We start from the raw sequence: 13,598 nt of genomic DNA, 5'->3' as shown, positions 1-13,598 counted from the left end.
AGCCATGCAGGCTGTACTAACATAATTCTAATCTAACTCAAGGGGAGGACAGGGCTCATAGGCATCAATTAAAATGCTCCCACCACACATACCTGTAATGAACCACCAGTGAGCACCTGAAAACGCTGCTCAGGTCTCTATAGGTACATTATGACATCAAAGACATCAGGCCAGTGAGGCAGAAAGACAGAAAGAGTCTGAAATTAACCAGAGCACACCATGAGTCTCTTTCTCGGTTTGACTGTGGCCACGATACCACGGGCTAGTCTTTGCAAAGGTGTTGGATATAGATGGCGTTGGTAGGCCTGCTGATCCTGAGAGGGATTGTTTCTGTTGCTGGACTCGTAGGCAACGTGATGCTGATCCAAGCCCTCCTGAAGTTGCCTCGGCTGAAGACATTTGAGCTCTTCTTGCTGGGGCTTGCGTTCTCCAACGTCGAGGAGCTCTTGATCGTGGAGATCTATGACATCATTGTGGTCCTGTTCCGGTCACAGATCAGCCGCTGGGTGTGCCGCACACTGAAGTTTCTCACCATCCTGGGGGAGATCGGCAGCATCACGTTCACCGTGCTCATTAGCAGCTACCGCTACCAGAAGCTCCGGGACGCCGAGCAGCGGGTCAACAAGCCTATCCTCATGGACAGCACGCGTGCGGCGTACGCCTTCGCCTGGGCGAGTCTGCTCTTCGCGTTTCTCCTCGCCGTGCCCACATACGTCACAAACCTCGACGGGCATCTGGGCAACCTGACCTACAACTCCAGCTGCCCGCCTGACTTCTTCCAGTGCCCGCCGGACAACTGTCCCCTGCTCAACGCCTTGTACAAGTACCTTTTCATCCTGCTGTGCAACCTTCTGCCCCTGCTCATCATCACCTGGACCAGCTGTCTCATCATCAGGGTCCTTATAGCCCAACAGAGGGCCGTGCATGCTCGCCTTGCCACGCAGATACAGTCACAGCAGCAGCAACAGCCCAAGTTCCGACTCAGAACCTCAAAGTTCCAGCAGAGCACCGTTGCCATCCTGGTTGCCATGGTGGTGTTCCAGGTGGACTGGACCCTGTACCTGATGCTCCACCTGGCTTTCAGCCCTTACACATTTAGTGGCTTCTCTGAGTTTGAGTTCTTCATCACCACATCCTACACCACCATCAGCCCATATGTGTATGGGGTTGGAATTAACCTCTTGTCCTGTAAGACTTGTAAGAGGTGTGACGGCTGACTATACAGTATACACTACACTTGTGTGTAGGGCCACGTCTGCGGCAGAGGCAACAGGGATTATTATTCTATCCTCACTTGGCAAAGGTAGGCCCAGTATATTTAGTCCTAATCATAATCATCAGTGTATATGAGGACCTAATCTTTATCAGAAATTTGTACACACAAAAGGATTCTACAATCAAACATACAGTAAGATAATGATTGCATGCTGAGATGTTAGGCTGACTTGATTATTTATTTTTCATTAAAAGAAAACTTTATTTAAATCATAACTCATTTTAGCATAGGGATTTAAACAATATAATCTCCTCCTCACAGGTCAAAAAGATATTATAACTAAATGTACATCTTTAACACTGACCACTCTTTTTCTTTATCTATTTTTCTTATTAGTGATGATCATGAAATGATTACATAATGTTGTTCTGCTGCAAAACTCTTTATTATTCATTATACAAGAAAAGGCCTATGTTTTACTATATATCTCTTTAGCACCATGTCAAGTGACATGCACAGTAACAACACAAATTATGGTATGAATTATGAGTGATTATTGAGAGAGTGATTATAATTCCTTGTGTTTGTATTGTCATTACAGAATGTGTAACTCAGTTAAAGCTGATTACTGTAACGGTACTGCTTTTGATATATTTTTTGGTAATTTTGGTCTATACAATGCATTGCCATTTGTGCCCATCTAATGCATTGCCATTTGTGTGTCCATGCAATCCATTGGCATTTGTGTTGACATTGGCTGCCTCGGCAGCTGTATAGCCCATATTATAACGCCTCTGTATGTAATATAGACTTTATTCACCACTGTATTGTGTTTGTTGAAGTGTTTTTTTTATATATATATTTTCCTCTTGTCATTTATCCAGCCCAAATCAACTACTTATATTACATGAATGATTGACATGAATTATGATAAATAAACAAGGAATATTGATTCAATCTAGATATAATCCAGACTCAAGTTTGTGATTTTAATTTATTTAATTTGTCATTATTTGAATTAGTGGAATAATCCTGAATTTGTCATGTACAAATCATGAAATAGAAGTTAGAGTTAGTGAAGACCTTTCTCATCACAAACAGCATGTGACATTGAATTCCCCAATATCAGCTGACTGAACAGCAGCACTGTTTAGCAGTCTATCAAATTGTATGTCCAAATATAGTCTAAGACATTGTGTTACAACGCAAAGGAGAGGCCCTGCGTTTGTCAGTTACCAAGCACGTTGTCTAGGGGTTATTCCATCCTCGGTCACAACATTGACACAACACAAATAGTAAGAAAGAAGTCTAAACGTGAAACCTATCCTACAGTTTCTATATGGGATGGACATATGTGGAATCTACTGTGTGTGGACCCGTGTGTGTGTCAGTTTGGCGGAGCCACACCTGACTCACACAGGACTGGTCACACACCTGGTGGTGGCACTGCATGGTAACACTCAGGAGGCTCTGTTTGGCTGAACCCGAGTTCTGGCCAGCTCAAGCACCATTGTTGAAGTTCAAGGTTTTATTTTATTGGGCTGGTGGCTGCCTGTCCAAATGCCACAAGTCTTCTAAGACACAAAATAGAAGGAGACTATAGGCACCACAGAGGGCAAATTTAATTGTGTGCCAAGATGCCAGGGCAGGTGTGTTTTAATTAGCCACAGGTAGGGATATCACTGATGTCCTGTCCGTCAGTCAGTGCTTTCCCTACCATGTGATCTAACCTAACCTACCACATGTCAAACAAACACAAGATGAATATAAACCACATAACACTGAATCTGCTCGGAAGTTCTATTGAATAAACATTTCACATGCAGTCCGCATTTGGCAAAAGATTGCTATGAACAGAAGAGGGTTTTGACCATACACACACTGAAGAGGACCGTGAGAAGCATTTTGATAAAAAGTATATTAAAACCACACCCGTATTGCTTGCAACGTATTAAATGAGGCAATGCTTTTCAGAGCAATTCATCAGAACTGCTCTGAGCATGAGGAGCTGCAACAGCCTACAACCTCTTTCTCTGTTGATTTGCTGGGATGGATTCCTTCCCAGGAGACCTTCTCTATGCCTCCTGTGTCTCAGATACAGCTCATGGTCTTCATAAGGCAGCCCCATCTTAACAGCTCAACTGTGCCTTGATGTAACTAAATATGTAACTAGAAAATGTTGCTTTAAATCTGACACCATAATGGGTCCAAGTCTAAGGTTTTTCTGGATTTTGATGGAATTCTTTGTTTATCTTAGTGGTACTTGGTTTGATCAGCTTCAAATTGTGCATGATTGTGAATAAGCCATTCCAGATAATGAAAGACTAAGGAATCATTAACACCATACAGAAACAATTACTGCAATTTGGATAGCCTTAGAGTGGGGGTTTCTGGGTTTATTGGCTGATGAGAAGTGATCACAAAAACCTACAAATTAAGGTGCAGTATTGACCTGGATGGAGTCATATTAAGTAGTAGTTGCCTGATGTTTCAGACAGAAATGAGTACTGGCAAAGCTATGCTATGGAAAAATACTGAACTATGATGCAACATTTATGATGGTGGTGTTAATTCTACACAAGCCAAATGGACATTTTATGCGGTTGTATCTTTCCATGCAACATGCTTCCATGTCATGAAAATAAACACACTGTGGTGGGGAAATAATCATAATGGATAAGGGTGTTTATCCTATCACACATTACCATGGAAACATCACAAATCCAGGTAATAAAAGTCAAACGCAAAAAAATCAGATGACCATAATTCAGTGGTCTGGCGATTCATCCTCTAAATTGCAGAGCATGTTTAACCAACAGATACACAAAGTATGTATTTTCATTCACATTACGTTAGAGAAGGCACATTCACACATAGATGAAGAGCACATTTTATTGTGGCTTAATGTCATCCTTGCTGTTCTACTTTCCCTTGAAACCCGTTATGTTCCATCTCCTCTCCCCATTGTGCATTGTGCGGTTAGCTGGCCGTGACTTGTATCTCTGTGACTCATGGCTATTTTCCAGTGCATTCACCTGTGTTTGAGGCACGTGTTTGACCCATATATCATACTTGGTGGAAGTCAAAAAGTTAAATGGGCTTGGGGCTGCGGACTGAGGAGATCTATTAACCCCACAAACAGTAATGGTTGGAATGATTTATGCACAGGCATGATGAGATAAGCACAATATTTCATATAGATGGTCTAAAAAGTGCAGCAAAGCACACTAGCACTCTTTCATAAGACACAGTCAAATATCAGCAGAAAAAAAAAAAAGATTAAGAATGATTCCTTTCTTGTTGCCATAAAATGAGGAAAACTATGTCCGCCATATTGAACAGAATTGTGACTGTAAGAGTGTGCTCTGTTAACCCCACCCACATCATTGTGACATCACTAGGAAGCCTATGATGTCCTCTTGAAAGTGTAGTGGGACTCAAATAGGTGGCATAAACAATAAACACTGTTTGGTCTTGCTCATGTTCCCCAAAGAGGACAAAAGATGTATGGCCAAGTCTTAGAATAGGGGACCAGGGTGTCAGCCTATAGGCCTACTTTAAGATGATAACTATGGATGAAAACTAAATACCAGTCTTAAAAATCCGGAATTTTTTTTACTGTTTTACAAAGTTTTTGGTTCCAAGGTCCCCTTGTGGGAGAGAACATTTTACGAGGACCCCTAAATCGCAACAATTATCCCTATTTGTAATTCTCTGAAGTTGTGCAGGTTCACTATCTGTGTTATGGCATTTCTCCATGTTCATTAGCTAAGCCAATCTAACCAGCAGTAGTTAATACTCAGGTAGGTTACGTGATTCAAGTTAAATGTTAATGTGGGAGGGAGAACATAGACAATTTGCTTGTTTTATAGCCTAGTCGTCATCTGTAGCCTAGGTGTGAATTTTTAAAAGATATAGGCCTACCCCACTTTGAGAAGCACTGGTTATAGGCCTAGGCTATGTGGTCACATAGGCCACGAAGCCATTTAAATAGGCCAAAACAGCTGTAGTAGCCTATTTATATTTACATTTATTTATCTCAGCAACCATTGTCTGACTGCAGCTTATTGATCGGAAAACAAATGTCTTCAATGAGTCAAGGGAACTTTGCGTCTACAGCCTAGGCCTAGGTTACTGATTGGATGGGTAAATTAATGAGTGAGTGATGATCCAGTTATCTGGGGTATGGGGATTGCACTAGCCTCGGCAAAGCAGAGAATATGATTATGATGCCTAAGCCTATCCATTTGGATTTCATGCAAAGGTGGGCTAGAAGAGGCATTTAGCTTACTCGTCAGGCTACCCCGAAGTGGTCTTAAGGGGTACAGGTGACGTCTCTCTACGCATGTAATGGGCACGAGTGTCCCTTTAAGAAACTCCATGTTTTTTCACACATGTGATCGGACTAAGGAACGGGATGATGCTGTTATGTAAAATGCACTGTAATAGAACATGCCTGTTTGCACTAGAAAGAATCTGACGGACGGCTTTGGTCCCTGAAAAGAACTTAGTGCCGCGACGTATCTTACAGGACAACAGAAGTTGTCGAGCCTGCTGCCTGCTTCTCGGTAGCCCACTGGCGGCGCGTGAGAGTCCCAGACTACAAGATTCTCAGGCTATGTGCGCAATTGAGGGATGTTCGTTCTGTTACTCGCGAAGCTCGTGTAATAATTTCTACCTGTATGTAACATACGACCTGGTCAACTGTCTTACAGCGCAGTGAGGTCTGGTTCCTGTTTGTTGCACACGAACAGCCTCCCATCCGAAGTATGGAGGCGTGTTAGGAGTTGTTTTCCTCGCACGTTGATTATTTCGGGGCATCCTCGGATCGAGGGACAGGCGAAGGCAACCTCGCGGTGGACATCAGACATTAGCGAAGACAATTCGGCGTATTTTAGATTAAAAACGGCTTTAACTGGTCACATCTGGCTCAATATGAGAGTAAAACCTTGAAAAGAGCAATACATTCCAGCATCGAGAGGATAAGCTTGCTTGCATCGGCTTGCAGATCAAGCGACAACGGATTGCTTGGAAGTCGGTGAGTAACGCAAGGCTAGACAGTTTCGCTTTTTCTCTGTGTTTGTGTGTCTGCCAACTTGGTTGTAACCATTAAGATTGCATCGTTTAACATTATATTGATTTCGATGGCTGTTATAAGCTACTCTGTACGAACCTAAGGGAGTGGTACTTTCGTTGAAATGTGCGCTATGGACAGTGGTGGCAGTGGCAGCAGCCCTGCTGTTAGGTAGCCTATTCGGTTGTCCAGTGGTGTCCATCCAATTCCTGACACGTTTAATATTGCAATGTAAATATAGCAAATCGTTAAGTCAAATCAATAAGTCAGTATTTGTGGACACAGGCAGACAATGAATGTCACGTTTAATCAGATAATTAACGTTAGCTTAATAGCCATATGTGATCCTGGAAGAAGCTGTCGGGAGCTCCGATAGCTTACTTGACAGCAGCTTGCTAGCGACACTTAAGTACAGAAAAGTTAGAGTTTGTAGCACAGATGTGAACTTCACAGTGTGCCTGTTCTATTGTTGTTGTGGTCAATGTGTAAATATGTGTTTGTAAGCGCTTGTGGGTGTAGTAGTCGTGTAATAGATGAGTCATGTCATGTATGCTATCATGTGCACACGGCACGTTATGGTTTGGAGAACGCAAGGAAGTGGATAGACGTAACTTCTTTCGATAGTCAACACATAGGTGTTAAGTGCCTGACATAATTTAGCTGATCACATTGCTGTATTGATGTGTCTCTTGTCTTAAATGTATGGGAAGCAAGTGTATTCATTTCATACAGTTTCCAACTAGAATTCGATGAAATCACATGCAGGTGCACGACTTGATCACGACCTTGTGGGCTGCTTACGTCTCTTGTAGTGATGACATCACAGCTCGGACTGAGTAAGTGATACTTCAGCCATGTGATGCTGTTGATGAAGTGGGACAGTCAGTCACAACAATGCAATATTATACGCCCTGAATCGCAATTAACGCTCGATAACAGGAAGGGGAAAATCATGATTCAGAAATTACTGTTTTGGCAATTGTGTGCTTGCCCATCTTCTTCCTTCTTCTGACTGGCAGGACATATGACAGTTGATTAGGTGTTAAACTGTCCCTTTGGATGAACTGATCAGTCATATCCACCACTCTAGCTTCAGGGTGACTGCAAGATCCCAAACGTTGTTTCGTCTAAACATTTGATGTGAAAGAGTGAAACTGTGATGCTGTTGACTTTGTCTTGTGTCTGTCCGAACCACCTTACATTTTATCTGTCCTTGGTAGATTCAAACTTAAGGCAAATTTCCTTTTTGCCTCTCCGATCATCAGGGCCGTAACAACTGTTATTGCTGTTATAACCAAGATGTTTGAAGATCAATAATGTGTTCATATCAGCAGCCTTGGTGTGTGTTTGTTGTCTGACGTATCATATCCTACTCCACGACTGTTTCAGTTACTACTGTCTAACCAGAGAACTTTGAAGATCAATAAAGTGTTCATATCAGTGCAGTCATGGTAGTGTGCAATCAGCTCAGAAAGTATGCTGCGCCCTCGGTTTGGAATTAGTTGAAAAATCATTTGAAAGGAGCTGGTCTCATTGAACACTTTGAATGTTGTCTTAAAAGTATCTGGAAGCAAACCATATCTGATTTGTAGATGTTTTGAATGTTGATGAATGCTGCTTAGTGGTGCTTTTAACTTTGTTTTTGTTTTGTCTTGATCTGTAATTTTGGCCAACTGTCTCTCATCTTAAATGTTGATGTGTTTGTCTTTGTAATTGTGTGGCATCGCATGTGTTGCTGGCTGTTTTGGCCAGCAACTGTCAATGAATTAAATTCTTGGTTAAATAAAGGTAAGGCTAGCCTATAATAATAATAACAATAATAATAATAATAATAATAATAATAATAATTAAAGAAAGAACTTATACAGCTACGGTGAATCCTCTGATCAGGAGTGTTTCCATGAGCTCCATGATGACAGGATAGCCTGATCAGACTTGAGGCTTCTTCCCTATGCAGCACAGTGGGAACACTGGAATTTACCATATTACAGTAATTTCAGAAAGGGTTTTTTTGGGCCAATCCCAAAGTGAGCCCTGAGGACTAAAGACTAGACTTAATTGATCTCTGGTGCTAAGTGAGTGAGTGTGAGGCCACATGGACTCAGAAATGGGATTGGGATAGTACTTCACGATGTTTAATAACAAAGATGTTGCTGACACGTGTGTCGTGCTGTTGTTTACCTTATAATTTCCCGATTTTCTCTATGGTCTCCGCGGTAAACTTCACAACGCTTTGAACTGTGGGTAATTCCCTTTGGTGAAGTCTGCACCGATGCAGACTCACCGAAAAGGCTCGGTAAGCGTGTACTCAAACCCCCATAGCCTTTGAAATTCGACATTGGGACAACCCTTACGAATTTCCCGAGAACGCGCACCAAAGTCTGAGTCTGTGAGTCCGGACTTTGGGATTGGCCCTCATTTTACTAGGTTACCTCACCTATAGATGTTTTACAAATGGTTTGTTGAAATTTAAGTCCAGTCTAAAATTGTTGTAGAGCAGTTATTGAGCATCACCTTGACCAAACCTAGGCTAACCCCTAACCTCTACCCTTCAAGACAAATTGTTGTGTCAACAAAGGTATGTTAATAATTTGAGTATCTGTACAGTCCATAACAGATCATCCAAGTAAAGTGTGTGACCAGTTAAGCTGTATCCTACTTTCTCCCCTCTCATTGGCAGTCTGTAGGGTACATTACTGGTAAGCTGTAATGTTTGCTGTCCATAGCCTAATGTAGTCACCATTGCCTACTTCATTACGTCATTACTTTTCTCTGTAGATGCCGATACTACAGGTCAGCATGAACATGCTACAAGTTTTCAGGCGCATTCCAAAGACAGACCCTCTCTAAACATGGATTTTTAGAATAGACTGTCTGAGCAGACTGAGTCAGACATTTTACACTCTGAGAAGGAACGAAAACAGACACAACAAGTTAAATTGATAGGCTATATTTAGTCTCATGTTATTGTTTAAAAATGATTGCATGTGAGTGAGTTTACGTGTCATTTGCATAATTGTGCTCATCAGTGGATTATGGTGCTAGTGTTTGGGTGCAATAGTCTTTTAGATTATTTGGACAGAGATGTCTGCCCTCAATGGACCTCCCCCAAGACAACACAGTTTTCAGATCTCAGCTGTAGTCTGAACTGGCTGGGGCTTGGCAAACATGTCATGAGTTGTGCTTACTTGCAATAAAGCAGGTGTAACCATTCATGTTCCTCATTGCTGTTGAGCAGAGCCAGGGTAGTCGTGATGTTGATCAGGCACATTAGCAGGTATCAGTCCAAGCCGCTGTGCTTTTAAACGAGATCTGTGATTAACAAAATGACTAGAGTGGCTGACAACAGAGCAGGAAAACAATTAGCAGAGGAAATGTGACTGATGTGGTGGTGAAAATAGCAACCATCCAGATGCATTTGCCCTTTAATGTTGGAACAATCTGCTCTCCATCAGTATAGAAAGTAAATGGAAGTGGTTAAACTCTCTCTCTGGGTCTGTCTGTCTCTCTATCTATCTATCTATCTGCCTGTCTCTCTCTCTATCTATCTATCTATCTATCTATCTATCTCTCTGCCTGTCTCTCTCTCTATCTCTTTCTCTCTCTCTCATCTCTCCCATATTGGCCTGTGCTGAAGCCAGGGACAAATCCCGGTGGGCCACCATATCTGTGGGCCGATGTGCCATCAAAATAGGCTTAGTTTTTACAAGACACGCGTGCCTCCTCACTGGCCCTCCGGTCGGCAGCAGCAGCAGGGAAGTCCTGAGCCAAAATTCATCAGAAGGAATTCTGTCTGCTCCATCACACGTGCCGAATGGCTTTTCTGTTATCCCAGTTACACTAAAAACACATCTATTCTAACAATACTGTATTATGCATTGTATATTAATTGAATAGGAATAGAAGCTTTATTTGTCATTGTATAAAATACAGAGTATCAACACAACGAATTCAAGTTGCTACTCTTGGTCAGTGCTTTTTTAAAAGAGCAATAAATAATTAATAAATAATAGGTAAATATACAGAAAAAAACATCCCCAATATGCCCTGCCCTCTCTCTTACTCTCACACACACTCTCATCCACCCAGCCCCAAACACAGCACAACATTTACACACAAAAAATACTCTCCAAACCCTCCCAGACAGAACACCCTCCAGCACACATGAGTAAAATAGCCGCAGCCTAAATAGCAGGAAAAGTGCCTAGTGCATAGGTGCACAGAATGCAATATTGTCCAGAGGTGTTTGAGGTTGAACATGGCAGGGGAGGGGAAGATTGGGGGGGTGGGGGATGACCACAGTTTGCAGAGGGCTACTTGTGACGCGGTTTTGTGTGTTTGTTTTGAAGAAAGACTAAACCCTGGCAAGGTTTCAAAACAAAGCCTTGAGTCAGCTGATTTCGGTGACTTCTCTTACCAGTCGATGTGATAGGCAGGGGTGTGAAAGATACGGCCCGGGGGCCAAATCCGGCCCGCCAGCAGGTCATAACCACCCCCCCCCCCCCCCCACACACACACACACACACACACACACTTCCCATGTGGTTTGGTGGTTTGAGTAGGAAGGGGGGGGGGGGGAATAGATATTCACATCCTGTTATCATTGACTATGTGTAATAAGCAAATATCTCTATGATATGATACATTAATTAATTAAATGTAGCACTACACACTATATTTAGGAAGAAAGATGCAGAAAATGAATAATGTGGTTTGCTACACTAACAATTAGGCTACATTGCAACAAAGAAAGAGCAGTATATGACCGCATATAAGCAGGCTATGAAGTGGGAGTAGTAAAGGAATTCATGATGAAACAACATGATATCCATGCAGAAAAATGAGAATCACCATGAGTGGTCTTGACGATGACGGCCCCCCACGAGGTCTCATTCCAACAAATCCGCCGCCCTGTCCTTCTGCGCTAAAGTCGGATTTTTATGATGTTAACCCGCGAAGTAGCCTAACCTCAGTCTATGTAAGGCGCAATTGAAACAGCATATAGTGTTGAAATGTGACGCGCAGTCTGGCACCCAGTCACCCGACTCTCGCTTTTCTTGGAAAAATGACTTCGCGTTTCCATAAACAGTTTTGGTTTTGCTCGGACAAGATAAGGTTTCTAGAGAAAAGCAACACAGACTAACTTGACCCAATTTCCTTAGGACTGTGTTGCCTGAAACAGGTGGAATGGGCATAGAGGCGGGCCTGTATTTTGTGGACTGTGGTCATTAATTGGAGTTTTGACATCAGTCAGATGTTCTGTCAGCCACTGTGGGTCTACACAGCAGGTTAAGACAAGTCATCATATGACCATGATGATGATGAACGTTCCATGGGTTGTCTGAAAATGAAGGCACGGGCTTCGACTATACCAGGTCGAACTCCACAATTAGTCACGCAATTAAGCTATCGATATTTTACAAGACAAACGAAAAGCTGCCTTCAGCTCATTGGAGGGTAGAAATGTCAAGCGCTCAGTATCTGGGTGGCAATTGGTTGGGATGATGTATTGTAGGTCGCCAGAGCAGAACCAGGAAGAGGACGGTTTTCTAGAGACAGCCTGCGTACCTCGCACATCGAATCCTTTGGCGAGCTATATTGAAACTGTCATCACACTTGAACTGGATGACTTGTAATGTAAGTTAGCCTACGTCTTCATTGTTTTGGTATAACGTTTTGTATGCATGCTCAAGTTTAGATCAGAGGCACAGCGAGCTTTATTTTCGCTTTTGCACCGCGCGATTGCCATTGGCAAGGGGATTTAGCGGTGTGACAGACTAACTCGGCCGTTAGAAAACACTAGACTACAAACGGGTAGGCCTACATAAAACCCCCGTAAACAAATATCAAGAAGATAGGCTACTTCAGAACTTTACGTGAAGCCATGACGTCCATTAAAGTAATTTCGTGATGAGAATTCCATATCGAATTCTCTTGTGTACCAAGTCAGTGGCCCTGGAATTCGAATATGTAGAGATGTGAGATGTAACGTCATTAGAAATGTTACACTCCGTTAAAATCTTAAATTCAATCAAGGTAGGTGTCTGTTGCCTTATATTTCATCGTGAACTAATTTGGTAGGCTACTTAACTGATGCTCAAGAACTGTTTCAAAATAGACGGTCCTTCCATATTCTTGTTAAATGGAGACGATGGTGGTCTTCCAAATTCTTGTTAAATGCAGACGATGGGGTTTGACTTCACGGGTGGTTTCGGTGATTTCAAGATATAAAATTGTCTTTTTAAAGTAATTGTAATTAAATCATCATAGAGAACTTTTTCGTCTTTTCACACAACATTGAAGTTAATGTGGTTAACTTTGTGGTTTGTGGTCACGGTGCCCTCGGCGTGTTCATTCAGGTGTAGCCTGGGCTACTGCGTCTGTCGCAAATGATGATCATACAGGTGAGGTAATAGCAAACAGATGGAGAACATAACAATTATGGGATTCTCCATGTCAGTGATTGAAAAAAAAGCAGTTTGAGTCCGACTGCACCCGACACTGATCTGGCGCATTTCCGTTCCAGTTATGGCGCACTCCCAAACGCTTTGGGGATATGGCATATTGACATTATACATATAAATGCACGTTAGTGCCTACACACCTCACAACAAAGTAGAATACAGAGAGAGAGAGAGCGAGACTAGTAGGCTACACACTCATATCATACACACAGTGACACACACACACACACACACATTGAATTCTTGATCTGGAACTCCCTGAATGGGCTGTGCTGTGCATCCTGCATCTAGTAACTGTTTTCATGTACCGTACCCTGACCTTTGCACTCCTGTGAACCATTTAATGAATTCCCAAAAATGAGCCAGATATGCGTTGGCCTTTTTTAGGTCTTTTTTAGGTTTTTTTAAGTCGTTAATTATTAAGAAAGTCCAGAGTTGCCGTTATTCTTTTTTCCACATTAAACCAAGTTGAACCCAAATGTCAAGTTGTGTTGAACTGTCCATTTTGCGGAGCCTTTTGCACTTGTTTTTGCGTGTGAGAAAAGTGGGACATTCAGTGAGTCGAGTCGAGAGAAGCTTCTTCCTCATTCTTCCATGGTGAGAACCCACATCACACCATGCGCATGCAATGCCAAGTCCCTAATGCATTTGATGGAATTCCTAGAACAATCACCCCCACCCCCCGAGGATAATTCCCAAAACACCTTTTTTGATTTTTGATTATTCACCATGAGGTGCTGGCTTGCTGAGTCAGCATTAGCTAATCAAGGCTGGACATGATTCAGCAGGATAACAATCGAGCGAGGTGCTGCTGTAAAGTGGACAGGGTGTCGTGTGGGCGTCT

General features: G+C 42.4%; 2 protein-coding genes across 4 annotated transcripts in view; both read left to right on the top strand.

Moving 5' to 3' along the window:
• The first annotated feature begins 283 nt into the window (after positions 1–283).
• LOC121711323 (neuropeptides B/W receptor type 1) lies at positions 284–1,302 on the top strand. The gene has a single exon (XM_042094832.1). It carries the CDS (start codon positions 291–293, stop codon positions 1,215–1,217), a length of 927 nt encoding a protein of 308 aa, XP_041950766.1. The 5' UTR covers positions 284–290; the 3' UTR covers positions 1,218–1,302.
• The window catches only part of LOC121711262 (bromo adjacent homology domain-containing 1 protein), a 29,649-nt gene continuing 17,306 nt past the window's right edge, over positions 1,256–13,598 (top strand). The window contains exon 1 of one of the 3 annotated variants that reach the window (XM_042094674.1): positions 1,256–1,303. The gene's annotated coding sequence lies outside the window, so the exon portion shown is untranslated. Of the gene's footprint in view, positions 1,304–5,601; positions 6,255–11,727; positions 11,928–13,598 lie in introns of those variants that run through there. The other 2 variants (XM_042094672.1, XM_042094673.1) reach the window with 2 other exon arrangements.

This window comes from Alosa sapidissima, chromosome 6 (assembly GCF_018492685.1).
Source record: "Alosa sapidissima isolate fAloSap1 chromosome 6, fAloSap1.pri, whole genome shotgun sequence".
In the NCBI taxonomy this organism is placed as follows: Eukaryota; Metazoa; Chordata; class Actinopteri; order Clupeiformes; family Clupeidae; genus Alosa; species Alosa sapidissima.
The sequence above is the reverse complement of the archived record's forward strand: the minus strand, read 5'-3'. Positions and strand labels throughout refer to the sequence as shown.